This window comes from Pseudophryne corroboree, chromosome 4, assembly GCF_028390025.1.
Source record: "Pseudophryne corroboree isolate aPseCor3 chromosome 4, aPseCor3.hap2, whole genome shotgun sequence".
NCBI classification, from domain to species: domain Eukaryota; kingdom Metazoa; phylum Chordata; class Amphibia; order Anura; family Myobatrachidae; genus Pseudophryne; species Pseudophryne corroboree.
Window position 1 is genome coordinate 648,223,092 of NC_086447.1, and position 18,655 is coordinate 648,241,746.

General features: G+C 47.9%; 1 protein-coding gene across 4 annotated transcripts in view; it reads left to right on the forward strand.

Annotated features, from left to right (window-relative positions):
• PHF10 (PHD finger protein 10) overlaps positions 1 to 17,637 on the forward strand; it is a 368,645-nt gene extending 351,008 nt beyond the window's left edge. For all 4 annotated transcript variants that reach the window (XM_063917747.1, XM_063917748.1, XM_063917745.1 and 1 more), the window contains one exon: positions 16,871 to 17,637. In XM_063917747.1, the coding sequence (XP_063773817.1) occupies positions 16,871 to 16,956 (86 nt within the window). In that variant the 3' untranslated portion in view covers positions 16,957 to 17,637. The remainder of the gene's footprint in view (positions 1 to 16,870) is intronic.
• Positions 17,638 to 18,655: the final 1,018 nt, after the last annotated feature.

Here is an 18,655-nt window from a genome sequence, read left to right on the forward strand (position 1 = left end):
TTCATACATACACACTTTCGTCAGAACACCAAGTGTAAAACAGTGACATACCTTTATACCCTCACCATACATGTGAACGCTGTCCGTGGCTCGGTCACGCCGGCAGGGAAAATAGCAGTGTTAATGGTCTATTTTGAAGTATTAATAGTTTATTTTGATCAATTACGAAAATGCAAACTGATTGAACAGAAGAGAAATATAAATCAAATCAATATTTGGTGTGACCACCCTTTGCATTCAAAACAGCATCAATTTTGCTAGGTACACTTGCACAATTTTTTAAAAGAAACTCTGCAGGGAGGTTGTTCCAAACATCTTGGAGAACTAATCACATCTTCTGAGGATGTAGGCTTGCTCAAATCTTTTTGTCGCTTCATATGATCCCAGACAGATGTTGAGATCAGGGCTCTATTGGGTCCATATCATCACTTCCAGGACTCCATATGCTGGAGATAGTTCTTGATGGCATTGGCGGTATGTTTGGGGTCATTGTCCTGCTGCATAAATTTGGAGCCAATCGGACGCTTCCCTGATGGTACTGCATGATGGATAAGTACCTGCCTGTATTTCTCAGCATTAAGTGCACCATTAATCCTGACCAAATCCACAACTCCATTTGCTGAAATGCATCCCCAAACTTGCAAGGAACCTCCACCGTTCTTCACTGTTGCCTTCAGACAATCATTGTTCTACCACTCTCCAATCCTTCGGCAAACAAACTGCCTTCTGTTACAGCCAAATAATTTGAATTTTGACTGCTCAGTCATGAGCAGCTGCTTCCATTTTTCTGCACTCCATTCCTATGTTTTCATGCATAGTTGACTTGCTTGGCCTTTTTCCATGTTGAAGAGAGAGATTTTTGGCCACTTCTGGACAGACTTCTCCGAACAGTAGATGGGTGTACCTGGGTCCCACTGGTTTCTGCCAGTTCTGAGCTGATGGACATCTTCCAATTTCAAAAGGAAGTAAGCATGATGGGTCTTTCAGCTGATGCACTGAGTTTACTTGGCTGACCAATGCTGAGTTACAGGCAGGTTATACCATCAGGGAGGTGTCTGGCTCCAAATTTATTCTGCTGCAGGACAAGGACCCCAAACAAACAGCCAGTGCCATTAAGGACTACCTTTAGTGTAAAGAACAAGGAGTCCTGGAAGTGATATGGCCCCCACAGAGCCCTGATCTCAACATCAGAGTCTATCTGGGATTACATGAAGACAGAAGAATTTGAGCAAGCCTACATCCACAGAAGATCTGTGGTTAGTTTTCCAAGATCTTTGGAACAACCTCCCTGCAGATTTCCTTCAAAAACCTTACACATGTACCTAGAAGAATTAATGCTGTTTTGAAGGCAAAGGCTGATTGATTTACATTTCTGTTCATTCACTTTGCATTTTGTTAATTGATAAAAATAAACTATTTGCACTTCTATTTTTGAAAACATTTTTTCTTTGCAGCATTTGTCCACACCTGCCTAAAACTTTTGCACAGTACTATATTAATAAGAAGATTTATGGTAGACTTACCATTGTTAAATCTCTTTCTGCGAGGTACACTGGGTTCCACAGGGAATATATTGTGGTGTAGAGATGGATCTTGATCAAGGCACCATCATGTTAAAGCTTAAGCTGTCCCAAGATGCATTGGGGCCTCCTCTATAACCCCACATCCAGGCACTGTGAGCTCAGTTTTGTTAACCAGTCTAATGCAGGAGCAGGTAAAAGAGAAGGCAGAAGCAGATGTTAGTCACACAGAACCACATTCTCATGACAGGAGAAGGGACCAGCGACCAATGCCATACAAACCCATAGAATCTAGGTGCGTCAGGGTGGGCGCCCTGTGGAGCAAAGAGTAGCTCGCAGAAAGAGATTTAACAATGGTAAGTCTACCATAAATCTCCTTTTCTGCAGCGAAGTACACTGTGTTCCACAGGGAATACATTGGGTATGTCCCAAAGCAGTTCCTCAAGTGAGGGGACGCGCCGTAGCGGGTAGGAGAACCCGGCGTCCAAAGGAAGCATCCTGGGAGGCGGAAGTATCAAAGGCATAGAACCTAATGAACGTGTTTACTGAGGACCACGTAGCCGCCTTGCACAAATGTTCTGCGGATGCGCCACGGCGGGCCGCCCAAGAGGATCCAACAGACCAAGTAGACTGGATTTTAATAGCAGCAGGAGCTGGAGGACCAGCCTGTGCTTAAGTTTTTGCAATCACCATTCTATTCCATCTGGCCAAGGTTTGCTTAGTCGCAGGCCAGGTACGTATGTGAAAAACCACAAAGTACAAAAAGGGAATCTGACCTCCTGATAGAGGCAGTCCTCTCCACGTATATACGGAGAGCCCGTACCCATCCAAAGACTGCTCTTTGTAGGACAAACCAGAAGAGATGAAGGCCGGAACCACAATCTCTTTGTTAAGGTGAAAAGATAACACCATCTTAGGCAAATAACCAGGGTGAGTTCTAAGAACTGCGCGGTCACAGTGAAATATCAGAAAGGATGGACGACAGGACAACACGCCTAGGTCTGACACCGACCTAGCAGAGGCAATAGCAAGTAGGAACAGAACCTTGACCATGAGCCATTTAAGGTCCACTGACTGAAGAGGTTCAAATGGAGACTCTTGCAGGGCATTCAGAACAGACAGACAGATCCCATGGAGCCACAGGAGGGAATTAGGGAGGCTGAATCCGTAAAACACCCTGAGTGAAAGTATGAACGTCAGAAATAGACAATCTTTCTCTGAAACCATACCAACACGGCAGTGATATGAACCTTGAGGGAGGCCAAACGAAGGCCTAAGTCCAGGCCTTGTTGCAGAAAAGCCAGAAGTCTGGAAGTACTGAATCCATATGCCTCGTAATTCTTAGCAGCACACCAGGTGAGGTAAGAATTCCAGACCCTATAATACATCCGTGCAGATGCCGGTTTGCGGGCCTTCAGCATAGTTTGGATGACCGCCTCGGATAATCATTTGGCCCTCAGGAGTGATGCTTCAAGAGCCATGCCATCAAAGCTAGACTGGCCAGGTCTGGATAGACACAAGGACCCTGAATGAGGAGGTCTGGGCATTGAGGAAGTAGAAGGGGATGCTCTATCGATAGACCCTGCAGGTCTGAGAACCAATGTCTTCTGGGCCATGCTGGAGCGACTAGAAGTAGTATTCCTCCTACTTGTTTGAACTTCCGTAGTACCCTGGGCAGGAGTGACACTGAAGGGAACACGTAGGGCAGCCAAAAGTTTCATAGAATTGCCAGTGCGTCCACGAATGCTGCTTGAGGATCCCTGGTTCTTGATCCAAAGACTGGAACTTTGTGATTGTGTCGAGACGCCATCAGGTCTACATCTGGTAGACCCCACTTCTTCACTAGGAGTTGAAAGACTTCCTGATGAAGACTCCACTCTCCGGCATGCATGTCCTGACGAATGAGGAAATCCGCTTCCCAGTTGAGGACTCCCGGAATGAACACTGCCGATATTGCCGGCAGAAGGAGTTCCGCCCAACAAAGGATTTTTGACACTTCCATCATTGCCATGCGGCTTTGAGTGCCACCTTGATGGTTTATGTATGCCACCGTGGTGGCGTTGTCTGACCGTACTTGAACAGGCCTGTACTTTAAGGCCTGTTCAAGAGGCCTTATATATTCTGGAACAGGTACACTTGTTCTTAAATAAGGCTGTCTTAATATCGACATGTAGAATACTTAAGTGCTTGTAAAACCATGGCGCTGATGTACAGGCGGGTTTACAATGGAGACCTTGCCCTGCAGTCCCGGAGATCAGTCGCATCTATTTTAGAAAATGGCGCCCAGCGTCTGTCAGGGAGTGAGGGAGAGTGTGATGCAGCTCCTGGGTGGGAACACCAGCAGTAGATGGTGCCAGGGGATGGGCTACAGGTCAAGCGCCGGCTTTCCTACGCTGGACTTCACCACCTGGTACTGTGGAGTCTTATTAAACGTGGACATTAGTATATCCGACCTGTACTCCTATGCCCTGGCGGATACAGTGGGATCCCTGCTCGGTCACAGTGTCCATGCCGGCGTCGCAGTCCGTCTCCCTAGACTGTGATTGGAACGAGATTTAATGGCGGGTCCCGCCTGGGGCACCCTCTTACCTCCTCCCCGTAGCAGCCACGCGAACCAGGAGAGAGTCTGCGACTGTGTGCTTAAGCCGGAGCGTCTCCGCCGCAAGTACCCGGGAACTGAGCGGGAGTATGCGACGCCGCTTGGGAGGTGATGGAGCTGCAGTGTCACCCTGACAAACAGCGCTGACAGCCCAGTTTTGAAGACATTTTCTGTCAGAAAAAGCTTTTTCAGGGCTGCCCAGTGCAGCCCACCTGTTAAGTGACAGCTTCTGCAGACACCAACTGAAAACTGAGCTCACAGTGCCTGGAGGTGGGGTTATAGAGGAGGCCCCAATGCATCTTGGGACAGCTAAAGCTTTAACCTGTTGGTGCCTGGATCAAGATCCATCTCTACACCCCAATGTACTTCCTGTGGAACACAGTGTACCCCGCTTGCGAAATATATATTGTTTTTATTAATGAGATTTTCTTGAACTTTAAAAAAAACCAAACCTTGCCTTTTCCATTTGCTTTGTTTGAATGCATATGAAATAAACCTACTTATTAATGAAACCATGCAGTTAAATAAAAGGATGGCTTTGTAATGTAATTTTCATTATAGCTTAACATTTTTGTTCTCTATTCTGTTTGGAACTTTTTCTGTTTGATTAAAATAGAGGTTTGATAAAATATGGGGTTATTATAAAAATGCGTTGTTTTAAACAATTGTTGATTAGTTATATGAAATCATTAGCAATGTTGTTTTCTCTAGCATCCATAAGGGATATTGGGGACAGAATTAGTACGATGGGGTATAGACTGGTCCAAAGGAGCCAGTGCACTTTAAATTTCTTCAACTGGGTGTGCTGGCTCCTCCCCTCTATGCCTCCTCCTACAGGTCAGTTTAGAAAAAGTGGCCTCAGGAGAGGAAGCACACTCTGCAAGCTCCTGAGTGTTTTTTTTTTTTTTTTTTTTTTTTATTTCTTTTAAACTTTTATTTCTTTCGTTATGCTGTTTGGGCAACAGCATACCTGCACTGTGGGGGGTGGGCGGTCACTGGCCTCTTGAGGTGCAGAGCCGCTTCCCCGCTGCAGGACCACTGTCCTGAGGGGCTGTTTGTTCAGCGGGGCATGGCGCCTTGGCTGTCGCAGCCACAGCATGCCGTACACCCCTACCGCTGCCTGAAGGTGATTATCAGTGGTGAGTACACACCGGGGACCCCACTAGGGGTCCCCTGGTTTACTGTGCTGCAGAAGCACTGGTGAGGCGTGCAGGTCCCTCCTCGAGGGGACCCGCTTTGACCCCTGCGTGAGACTGGCTTAATATAATTGTACCAAGCATTTATGGGAGGCTACAAACACTCAGGAGACCTGGCCAGTATAAAGATTACACAGTAGCTGCGGCACCATAGCGGGGGGCGGAGCTACATAAGAGCGGGCTCAGCTGCATTTTGGCACCTTCCTCTGCATAAGCAGCAGCCTTGCACAGCTCCTCCATAACGTTCACGTACTGGATCACTGGTACAGGGTGTAGAGGGGGAGAGCCGCTATTTTGTGCACAACATCCCTCTGAGGGATTTTTCATTAGAAACAGCCTCACTGGGGCTGTGCAGCGATGGACGCGCGGATGTCCTCTCTCCTGTGTCTCCTCTCACATGCAATAAGGCAGGCTTGTATTGTATTTTAGGCTGTGTTGTATGCGTGTTGTACCAGTTTTTCTTCACAATGGTAAAACAGAAGTTATGCAGTGTGTGTAATGTTAGATTTTTTCTCTAGCTCATATGGCTCAATATCATGAGCAGTGTAGTCAGTCATCACCAAAAGCTGATAACAATGTGGGGGAGAATCCAGAGCCCACCTGGCTGGGGGCTATCAACACTATCATATCTGATATGTCATCTCAACTCACTGCAAATGCCAATAAAACTCGAACTGCAACAAGCAGTGGCAAATCTAGCTGCAAACCATCAACCCCCCCCCCCCCCCACACCCCCTGTCCACTGCAGAAACGTGCTTTACCTTCACTCCTATCAGATACTGATGACGATAATAAGAATTTACTTACCGATAATTCTATTTCTCGTAGTCCGTAGTGGATGCTGGGGACTCCGTAAGGACCATGGGGAATAGCGGCTCCGCAGGAGACTGGGCACAAAAGTAAAGCTTTAGAACTACCTGGTGTGCACTGGCTCCTCCCCCTATGACCCTCCTCCAAGCCTCAGTTAGGATACTGTGCCCGGACGAGCGTACACAATAAGGAAGGATTTTTAATCCCGGGTAAGACTCATACCAGCCACACCAATCACACCGTATAACTTGTGATCTGAACCCAGTTAACAGCATGATAACAGAGGAGCCTCTAGAAAAGATGGCTCACTACAGCAATAACCCGATTTTTTTTTTTTTTTTGTAACAATAACTATGTACCAGTATTGCAGACAATCCGCACTTGGGATGGGCGCCCAGCATCCACTACGGACTACGAGAAATAGAATTATCGGTAAGTAAATTCTTATTTTCTCTGACGTCCTAGTGGATGCTGGGGACTCCGTAAGGACCATGGGGATTATACCAAAGCTCCCAAACGGGCGGGGGAGAGTGCGGATGACTCTGCAGCACCAAATGAGAGAACTCCAGGTCCTCCTCAGCCAGGGTATCAAATTTGTAGAATTTTACAAACGTATTTGCTCCTGACCAAGTAGCTGCTCGGCAAAGTTGTAAAGCCGAGACCCCTCGGGCAGCCGCCCAAGATGAGCCCACCTTCCTTGTGGAATGGGCTTTTACAGATTTTGTCTGTGGCAGGCCTGCCACAGAATGTGCAAGCTGAATTGTACTACAAATCCAACGAGCAATAGTCTGCTTAGAAGCAGGAGCACCCAGCTTGTTGGGTGCATACAGAATAAACAACGAGTCAGATTTTCTGACTCCAGCCGTCCTGGAAACCTATATTTCCAGGGCCCTGACAACGTCTAGCAACTTGGAGTCCTCCAAGTCCCTAGTAGCCGCAGGCACCACAATAGGTTGATTCAGGTGAAACGCTGAAAACCACCTTAGGGAAAAACTGAGGACAAGTCCTCAATTCCGCCCTGTCCGAATGGAAAATCAGATGAGGGCTTTTACAGGATAAAGCCGCCAATTCTGACACGCACCTGGCCCAGGCCAGGGCCAACAGCATGACCACTTTCCATGTGAGATATTTTAACTCCACATATTTAAGTGGTTCAAACCAATGTGACTTTTGGAACCCAAAAACTACATTTAGATCCCAAGGTGCCACTGGAGGCACAAAAGGAGGCTGTATATACAGTACCCCTTTCACAAACGTCTGAACTTCAGGGACTGAAGCTAGTTCTTTTTGGAAGAAAATTGACAGGGCCGAAATTTGAACCTTAATGGACCCCCATTTCAGGCCCATAGACACTCCTGTTTGCAGGAAATGTAGGAATCGACCTAGTTGAAAATTCCTCCGTCGGGGCCTTACTGGCCTCGCACCACGCAACATATTTTCGCCAAATGCGGTGATAATGTTTTGCGGTTATATCTTTCCTGGCTTTGATCAGGATAGGAATGACTTCATCCGGAATGCCTTTCTCCTTCAGGATCCGGCGTTCAACCGCCATGCCGTCAAACGCAGTCGCGGTAAGTCTTGGAACAGACAGGGTCCTTGCTGGAGCAGGTCCCTTCTTAGAGGTAGAGGCCACAGATCCTTCCGTGAGCATCTCTTGAAGTTCCGGCCTTCTTGGCCAATCCGGAGCCCGAATATAGTGCTTACTCCTCTCCATCTTATAATTCTCAGTACCTTGGGTATGAGAGGCAGAGGAGGGAACACATACACTGACTGGTACACCCACTGTGTTACCAGAGCGTCTACAGCTATTGCCGGAGGGTCCCTTGACCCGGCGCAATACTTGTCGAGTTTTATAAACATGTGGAAGACTTCTGGGTGAAGTCCCCACTTGCTGACAGTGCTATCACATGATTTTCCGCCCAGCGAAGAATCCTTGCAGCTTCTGCCATTGCCCTCCTGCTTCTTGTGTCACCCTGTCTGTTTACGTGGGTGACTGCCGTGATGTTGTCCGAATGGATCAACTCCGGGTGACCTTGAAGCAGAGGTCTTGCTGAGCTTAGAGCATTGTAAATGGCCCTTAGCTTCAGGATATTTATGTGAAGTGATGTCTCCAGGCTTGACCATAAGCTCTGGAAATTCCTTCCCTGTGTGACTGCTCCCCAGCCTCGCAGGCTGGCATCCGTGGTCACCAGGACCCAGTCCTGAATGTCGAATCTGCGGCCCTCTAGAAGATGAGCACTCTGCAACCACCACAGGAGAGACACCCTTGTGCTCGGTGACAGGGTTATCCGCTGATGCATCTGAAGATGCGACCCGGACCATTTGTCCAGCAGGTCCCACTGGAAAGTTCTTGCGTGGAATCTGCCGAATGGGATTGCTTCGTAGGAAGCCACCATTTTTCCCAGAACCCTTTCATTGATGTACTGAGACTTGGCTCGGTTATAGGAGGTTCCCGACTAGCTCGGATAACTCCCTGACTTTCTCCTCCGGGAGAAACACCTTTTTCTGGACTGTGTCCAGGATCATCCCTAGGAACAGACGACGAGTCCTCGGAATCAGCTGCGATTTTGGAATATTGAGAATCCAATCGTGCTGCCGCAACACTACCTGAGATAGTGCTACACCGACCTCCAACTGTTCCCTGGATCTTACCCTTATCAGGGAATCGTCCAAGTAAGGGATAACTAAAATTCCCTTCCTTCGAAGGAGTATCATCATTTCGGCCATTACCTTGGTAAAGACCCGGGGTGCCGTGGACCATCCATACGGCAGCGTCTGAAACTGATAGTGACAGTTCTGTACCATAAACCTGAGGTACACTTGGTGAGAAGGGTAAATTGGGACATGAAGGTAAGCATCCTTGATGTCCCGAGACATCATGTAGTCCCCTTCTTCCAGGTTCGCAATCACTGCTCTGAGTGACTCAATCTTGAATTTGAACCTCCGTATGTAAGTGTTCAAGATTTTAGATTTAGAATCGGTCTCACCGAGCCGTCCGGCTTCGGTACCACAACAGTGTGGAATAATACCCCGTTCCCTGTTGCAGGAGGGGTACCTTGATTATCACCTGCTGGGAATACAGCTTGTGAATGGCTTCCAAAACTGCCTCCCTGTCAGAAGGAGACATCGGTAAAGCCGACTTTAGGAAACGGCGAGGGGGAGACGTCTCGAATTCCAATTTGTACCCCTGAGATATCACCTGAAGGATCCAGGGGTCTACTTGCGAGTGAGCCCACTGCGCGCTGAAATTCATTGAGACGGGCCCCCACCGTGCCTGATTCTGCTTGTAAAGCCCCAGCGTCATACTGAGGGCTTGGCAGAGGCGGGAGAGGGCTTCTGTTCCTGGGAACTGGCTGATTTCTGCAGCCTTTTTCCTCTCCCTCTGTCACGGGGCAGAAATGAGGAACCTTTTGCCCGCTTGCCCACGAAAAGACTGCGCCTGATAATACGGCGTCTTCTTATGTTGAGAGGCGACCTGGGGTACAAACGTGGATTCCCAGCTGTTGCCGTGGCCACCAGGTCTGAAAGACCAACCCCAAATAACTCCTCCCCTTAATAAGGCAATACTTCCAAATGCCGTTAGGAATCCGCATCACCTGACCACTGTCGTGTCCATAACCCTCTACTGGCAGAAATGGACAACGCACTTAGACTTGATGCCAGTCGGCAAATATTCCGCTGTGCATCACGCATATATAGAAATGCATCTTTTAAATGCTCTATAGGCAATAATATACTGTCCCTATCTAGGGTATCAATATTTTCAGTCAGGGAATCCGACCACGCCAACCCAGCACTGCACATCCAGGCTGAGGCGATTGCTGGTCGCAGTATAACACCAGTATGTGTGTAAATACATTTTAGGATACCCTCCTGCTTTCTATCAGCAGGATCCTTAAGGGCGGCCATCTCAGGAGAGGGTAGAGCCCTTGTTCTTACAAGCGTGTGAGCGCTTTATCCACCCTAGGGGGTGTTTCCCAACGCACCCTAACCTCTGGCGGGAAAGGATATAATGCCAATAACATTTTAGAAATTATCAGTTGTTATCGGGGGAAACCCACGCATCATCACACACCTCATTTAATTTCTCAGATTCAGGAAAACTACAGGTAGTTTTTCCTCACCGAACATAATACCCCTTTTTGGTGGTACTCGTATTATCAGAAATGTGTAAAACATTTTTCATTGCCTCAATCATGTAACGTGTGGCCCTACTGGAAGTCACATTTGTCTCTTCACCGTCGACACTGGAGTCAGTATCCGTGTCGGCGTCTATATCTGCCATCTGAGGTAACGGGCGCTTTAGAGCCCCTGACGGCCTATGAGACGTCTGGACAGGCACAAGCTGAGTAGCCGGCTGTCTCATGTCAACCACTGTCTTTTATACAGAGCTGACACTGTCACGTAATTCCTTCCAACAGTTCATCCACTCAGGTGTCGACCCCCTAGGGGGTGACATCACTATTACAGGCAATCTGCTCCGTCTCCACATCATTTTTCTCCTCATACATGTCGACACAAACGTACCGACACACAGCACACACACAGGGAATGCTCTGATAGAGGACAGGACCCCACTAGCCCTTTGGGGAGACAGAGGGAGAGTTTGCCAGCACACACCAGAGCGCTATATATATACAGGGATAACCTTATATAAGTGTTTTTCCCCTTATAGCTGCTGTATTTTTAATACTGCGCGTAATTAGTGCCCCCCTCTCTTTTTTAACCCTTTCTGTAGTGTAGTGACTGCAGGGGAGAGCCAGGGAGCTTCCCTCCAACGGAGCTGTGAGGGAAAATGGCGCCAGTGTGCTGAGGATATAGGCTCCGCCCCCTTCTCGGCGGCCTTATCTCCCGTTTTTCTGTGTATTCTGGCAGGGGTTAAATTCATCCATATAGCCCATGAGCTATATGTGATGCATTTTTTGCCATCCAAGGTGTTTTTATTGCGTCTCAGGGCGCCCCCCCCCCAGCGCCCTGCACCCTCAGTGACCGGAGTGTGAAGTGTGCTGAGAGCAATGGCGCACAGCTGCAGTGCTGTGCGCTACCTTGTTGAAGACAGGACGTCTTCTGCCGCCGATTTTCCGGACCTCTTCTGTCTTCTGGGTCTGTAAGGGGGCCGGCGGCGCGGCTCTGGGACCTATCCATGGCTGGGCCTGTGATCGGTCCCTCTGGAGCTAATGTCCAGTAGCCTAAGAAGCCCAATCCACTCTGCACGCAGGTGAGTTCGCTTCTTCTCCCCTTAGTCCCTCGATGCAGTGAGCCTGTTGCCAGCAGGTCTCACTGAACATAAAAAACCTAAAACTAAACTTTTCACTAAGCAGCTCAGGAGAGCCACCTAGTGTGCACCCTTCTCGTTCGGGCACAAAAATCTAACTGAGGCTTGGAGGAGGGTCATAGGGGGAGGAGCCAGTGCACACCAGGTAGTTCTAAAGCTTTACTTTTGTGCCCAGTCTCCTGCGGAGCCGCTATTCCCCATGGTCCTTACGGAGTCCCCAGCATCCACTAGGACGTCAGAGAAATACATTATGATGGGGATGATGTGGACCCCATAAGCGGGGACTCCACCCCTACACAGGGTATTGAACCCCTTATATTGGCTATAAGGGATGTGTTAAAGCTTCCCCTGGAGGATGCTACTCATCAGCAGTCATTTTTCCTCCAACAGGACAAACTGACTGTCACATTTCCTGATTCTAAAGATTTAGATGATTTATTTAAATTAGCCTGGAATAATCCAGATAAAAAATATCAGGTGTCCAAGAGGTTTTTAAATACTTTCCCTTTTGCCCCTGAAGACAGGAAATTCTGGGAAGAATCTCCAACAGTGGACGTCTCAGTCTCTTGCCTTTCTAAAAAGGCGGAGCTCCCTGCTTCGGGCTCTTTTATGGTAAAGGATCCAGGGGATAGAAAAATAGAGACCACCCTAAAATCTATCTACACTGCTGCACAGAGGTGTAGCCACGGCACCCGGAGCATATGCTTGCTATGCGCCCCCCCCCCCCCCCCCCCAAGTGTGCATGCAGGGTTAAATTAAAGGGGTGTCTCCCTATGGCTGCCCTCCCCCCCCTGTATCTCCTGTACATGCCCCCCATGTATCTCCCCAATATTGCCTCCCCCCTGTATCGCCACAAGACTGCCTCCCCCCTGTATCGCCACAAGACTGCCTCCCCCCTGTATCGCCACAAGACTGCCTCCCCCCTGTATCGCCCTAAGACTGCCTACTCCCCCTGTGTATCCCCATGGCTGCCTCCCCCTCTTTATGTCCCCAAGGCTGCCTCCCCCCCTTAAGGACCCCAAGGCTGCCTCCCCCCTGTGTATACCCATGTCTGCCTTCCCCCTGTGTATCCTCGTGGCTGCCTCCCCCCCTTAATGTCCCCAAGGCTGCCCTCCCTGTGTCTCCGCATGGCTGCTCCCCTTCCCCACGTGTCTCCTCATGACTGCCAGTCCCCGCATGGCTGCTCCCCCCCGTGTCTGGTCTCCGGCCCTCCTTGCATCTCCGCATGACTTACCTGACCTCTTCCTGGATCACTGCTGGGGTCGCCGGGGAAAGCGCTCATCCTTCCCGTCCCGCAGTGCAGCCGCCGTGGCTTAGTGACAGGCGCAGCGTGTAGCTACTGACGGTGGGACTGCAGCACCCTTGCCACAGACAGGCACCTGGAGCATGAGCTCCACTTGCGCCGCCCTCGCTACGCCCCTGCTGCTGCAGGTGTAGCTCAAAGACCGGTCATTGCTGGTTGCTGGATGACGCATGCCATTCATACATGGGCTACTCAAATTCAAGTGGGCCTTTCAGGGGATATGACCTTGGTTACTACTGTAACTTTCCTAAAACACATTCAGGACATGGCAAGAGTCCTCCGTGACTCCTTTAAAGAGATTGGCAATATACAGGCTAGAACAACTGCTATGGCTGTGTCTGCTCGCAGAGCCATATGGTTGCGTCAGTGGATTGCAGACGCTGACTCCAAACATAATGTGGAATCTCTTCCCTTCAGAGGCGAATGGCTCTTTGGAGGGGAATTGGACGCATGGATCTCCAAAGCTACTGCTGGGAAATACATGTTTCTCCCTTCAGGGGCTCCACCTGCTAGACGTACCTACCCGGGACCGTCGACTCAGTCCTTTCGGTCCTCCAGATTATGATGTAGGGCCCGGGGCGCCTCCAATGTAGCTAGAGGCTCCAGAGGTAAGCCTAAGAAACCAGCCATTGCCGGCTCTCAGGACCAGAGCACCAGTTCAGCTTCCGCTAAGACTTCAGTATGATGGTGCCCACCCACCCAGAGAGGATCTTGCGGTGGGAGCTCGATTGCATCACTTCAGCCACATCTGGGATGGTTCCTGCCAAGATGCCTGGGTAAGGGAACATATCTCTCAGGGTTACAAGCTGGAGATAGACGGTGCTCCTCCCCAACGATTTTTCAAATCAGACTTGCCAGCTTTGGAAAATATGCGTGTTACACTACTACTGGCCATCAACAAGTTGGTCCGGTCCCAGGTCATTGTTCCAGTACCCCTGCTACAACAAAGACAAGGTTACTATTCCAGTCTGTTTGCAGTTCCAAAACCAGACGGCTATGTGAGACCCATTTTGAATCTGAAGTCCTTGAATCCTTCCCTGAAGGTTTTCAAATTCAAGATGGAATCTTTGAGAGCGGTGATCGCAGCCCTGGAACAGCAGGAATTCCTCGTGTCCCTGGATATCAAAGACTCTTACTTGCATAGCCCAATTTGGCCTCATCAGGCCGATCTACGGTTCGCCCTACTGAACAATCACTACCAGTTTCAGGCATTGCCCTTCATCCTGTCTGCAGCTCCGAGGGTGTTCATGAAGTTGATAGCGGAAATGATGTTCCAGCTCAGAGTCCAGGGGGTCAACATTGTCCCTTACCTGGACGATCTCCTGATAACAAGTTCCAGGGAGCTTCTATTGCTTCATATAAATCGCACTATCCACTGTCTCACCACGGGTGGATCCTCAATCTACAGAAGTCTCAACTGGAACCGTCTCAATGGCACCTGTTTGTAGGTATGATACTGGATAATGTAGCTCAGAGTGTTTCTCCCAGAGGACAAGGTGAGAACACTTCAAGAGATGGTTCACAGTGTTCGCCGTCCTGCTCGAGTTTCCATTCATCTTTGCATAAAGTTGTTGCGGAAATATGGTGGCCTCGTACGAGGCAATACAGTTCAGCAGGTTCCATACCAGATATTTCCAATTAGACATCCTGAACAAGTGGTCCGGTTCACATCTCCAGATGCACCGAATGATTCAGCTGTGGTGATTGCAGTCTTTAAACATGCTGGATGGTTGATGTTTTGGGATTCAGGATTGGACCCTCCTTACGACGGATGCGAGTTTACGAGGATGGGGTGCTGTCACCCAGGGGGCGCAGTTCCAGGGCAGGTGGTCTGCCCAAGAGGCCCTACTCCCGATCAACATTCTGGAACTTCGGGCGATAAACATGCGATCCAGGTACATCAATCGACAAGGAGGGACAAAAAGCAAGGCCTGCATGCGAGAAGTGTCAAAAATACTTCTCTGGGCGGAAAGAAATGCAAGAGCACTGTCCACAATTTTAATTCCGGGAGTGGACACCTGGGAAGAGGACATCCTGAGTCGCCACGACCTCCGCCCGGGGGAGTGGGGATTACATTCTCAGGTGTTTCAACAGTTTGTCCACAGGTGCGGATACCCGCAGATCGACATGATGGCGTTTCGCCTCAATAAGAAGCTTCGCTGCTACTGCTCGTGAACTGGGGGCCCTCAGGCGAGTGCAGTGGATGCACTGACGTCACCTTGGCTTTACCGGCTGGTCTACCTATTTCCTCCGATCCCGTTAATCCCAAGGGTGCTCCAACGGATCAGATATCGGAGTCCAAGCAATACTGATTGCGCCGGATTGTCCCTGAAGGGCGTGGTACGCAACTCTTCTAGACCTGTCCATAGAAGACCCTTGGCCTCTGCCGCTACGAAAGGATCTTCTTCAGCAAGGACCGTTCGTCTACCTGGACTTACGGCGGCTTCGTTTGATGGCATGGAAAATGAGCGGAACATCCTAGCTCACAAAGGGCTTTCCAAAAAGGTCATTTCCACTATGGTGCAAGCCAGAAAACCTGTGACGTCAAAACATCATATCTGGAGGAGATACGTCTCTTGATACGAGGAATGCACGTACCTGCCTGCGGAGTTTCACTTGGGACGTTTCCTGCAGGCTGGTGTGGATAAAGGCTTATGTCTGTGTTCCGTTAAGGTCCAGATTTCAGCTCTTTAAATTTTCTTTCAGAAGAAATTGGCTGTGTTGCCAGAAGTTCATACCTTCTTACAGGGAGTGCTCCACATACAACCTCCCTTTGTGCCGCCTACGGCACCCTGGGCTTTGGATGTAGTGTTGCAATTTCTACAGTCCTCCTGGTTTGAGCCTCTGATGGCAGTAGAAGACAAGTACCTCACGTGGAAGACAGTGATGTTGTTGGCCCTGGCTTATGCTACACGCTTCTCAGAATTTGGGCGCCTTATCGTGTAAAAGTCCCTACTTGGTCTTTTACTAGGACAGAGTGGAGCTCCGGACTAAACAGCCGTTCCTGACGAAGGTTGTCTCCGCTTTCTATCTGAATGAACCTATTGTGGTTCCGTTTTGTTCTGACGCTTCGGCTCCTCCGGAGTCTTTGGATGTTGTTCACGCTTTGAAAATCTATGTCAAATGCACAGCTCGGGTCAGGAAGACTGATTCCTTGTTCGTGTCTATGATGCGCAGAAGAAGGGTTGTCCTGCTTCAAAGCCGTCCATTGCTCGTTGGATTAGGCTTACTATCCAACAGGCCTATGTGTCGGCAGCCTTACCTGTTTCGAGGTATCTGAAGGCCCACTCTACAAGATCACGGGGAGTCTCTGCCTTGCAACTATGCGGAGCTGCTATCTGGTCGGGGAAGAACACTTTTGTGAAATTCTACAAATTTGATACTTTGGCCAGAGAGGATATCCAGTTTGGGCAGGCGGTGCTGCAGCAGTCTCTGCACGTTCCTGCCCGTTCTGGAAGCTTTGGGACATCCCCATCGTACTAATTCGGTCACCAATATCCCTTATGGATGCTAGAGAAAATAGGATTTTAAATACCTACCGATAAATCCTTTTCTCATAGTCCATAAGGGATATTGGGCGCCTGCCTCTGTGTGGTTACTTTCTGCAGGTATCTCTGTTCGGTGTTACCTGTTCAGCTGTTGATGTTGCCAGATGTTGCTGGCTTGGTTTTGTTTTGGTGTGCTGGTGTATAATTCTCATTACCATTATTGTTATGTTCCTTCTCTCAAGTATGTCACTCTTCTTCGGGCACTGTTTTACCTATAACTGACCTGTAGGAGGAGGCATAGAGGGGAGGAGCCAGCACACCCAGTTGAAGAAATTTAAAGTGCACTGGCTCCTTTGGACCCATCCATACCCCATCATACTAATTCTGTCCCCAATATCCCTTAAGGACTACGAGAAAAGGATAAACCGGTAGGTATTTAAAATCCTATTTATTTTTTTTTTGAGGATTAATAGTGAAATACAGATTTATAAAAATATTCTGTGCAAATTAATACTTTAGTGTTTATTGAGCATTTATAGAAAAAATTATTTAAAGGTAATACCTTCTTATAAATATATAAATGATATCAATGCAAGGGAAAACCTTCCATGTTTTTAATGCAAATCTTTCCTTGGCATGTGCATATTTTAAAAACCAAACATATCTGTTTCTTTTTAAGGTCGCTGGATATGTGACTGCTGCCAGAATGTCCCACCCACACCAAAAAAAGGAGTCAAAAGAGGCAAAAACAGTAAAGAAGGATAAAATCGTTATTCTCAGATGCTGAAGATTGCACAAGCCTTTTAAATGGTGCTATACAACAAAATACTCTTGTGTGGTCTATGGAAAGATATCTACCACTTTTTCACAGTTTTACACCAAATAAAATATTTTGGAATTTTACGCAATTTCTCTGGCATCCTGGGACTTGAAATGAAAATGTTATGTTTTGTAGCTTTTATTATGCTTTTTTTATAATGTGATGTTTTTTTGTTTTTAAATATACCTCATACCAATGGGTTTATAGACAAAAAGAACTAAATGCGTGAACTGATAATTTCCCATGTGCTGCAAAATTAAAGAAATAATTGCACGTCAATTATTTCTTTGTACATAGTCAAAAGTGCTAACTTTTTTGTTAAAGTAGTTTTGGGTTGAAACCTACTGCACAAGCAGATCTACCTAGAGTTCTGGAAATCTCAAGAATACAGATAAGTCTTATGATTTGTGTGGCATGCTTGTAGCATCATGCCATCATATAGTTGTGCACATAACTTGTGATCTATTGCATTATTTTTTTTTTTATAGAAGCAAAACCTCAAGAGTTGATTAAAGCCCAGAATCATCACACTCTCTGACATAATATCTATACAATTGATCTTTGTGAAACCAGGAGCCTTTAAATAGGACTTTATATATAAAAATTAAATTGTTTGGTTTATGCTGCTTGGTAGTCAGTTTATTTAAATATGGTTTTAAAATCAAATCATAAAAATGTAAAGTTTTATCTGTCTTGTCAGTTTTGTGTTTTATTATTTAGCTTGCTGTTCACACCTCTACACAAACTGAACAGATTTGGTTAACATTGTGTCAAACCATTGTTAGCCAATTATTTTGCCAGTTCTGTATGATCAAAGTACAATCTTGCAATGAACATTCGATCATAAAAAAACTACAATTTTGGGCGCACATGTAATGCATTGTTGGACTAATTCTATCAAACACACCAACATTAGTCAACAAGTCTGACAGATGTCAGTCACAGCGTATTTTTGTGTATATTTAGTCTAAAGGGCCCCATACACTGGAACGATAATGCCCAATTTCATCCGATTTCGGGCATTGTGCCTGATATATCAGATGAAATCAGGCATTTTGGAGGGGTTTCTGATCCGATGCGCGTTCCCATGAGCATCGGATCCTCCAGATTAACCGTGCTGCACAAGCGATCATGTCCGACCCTGCAGACATGGCTAGGATTGCCCAAGATACATTGTATGCAAAAGGACAGCATACGATGTATCTTGTATGATCCTGCCGCCCGGGAGTCTGCGGACATATCGCATAAGTGTATGGGGCCCTTAAGAGTGAACATAAACTCTTACACAGACCACAGAGTAATTTTCTCTTACGTCCTAGAGGATGATGGGGTCCATATTAGTACCATGGGGTATAGACGGGTCCACCAGGAGCCATTGGCACTTTGAGTTTAATAGTGTGGGCTGGCTCCTCCCTCTATGCCCCTGCTACCAGCCTCAGTTTAGAAAATGTGTCCGGAGGAGTCGGTCACAGCTAGGGGAGCTCTACAGAGTTCTTCTGGTAAAGAGTACATTTATTCTTTCAGGTTTTTTAATTTTACAGAGAGGCTGTTGGCGACAGCCTCCCTGCAGCGTGGAACTGCGCGGGGGGGGGGGGGGGAGCAGCATCTGCCCCGTGGGGTCTTGAGCCACTGCTCCCGTTGACT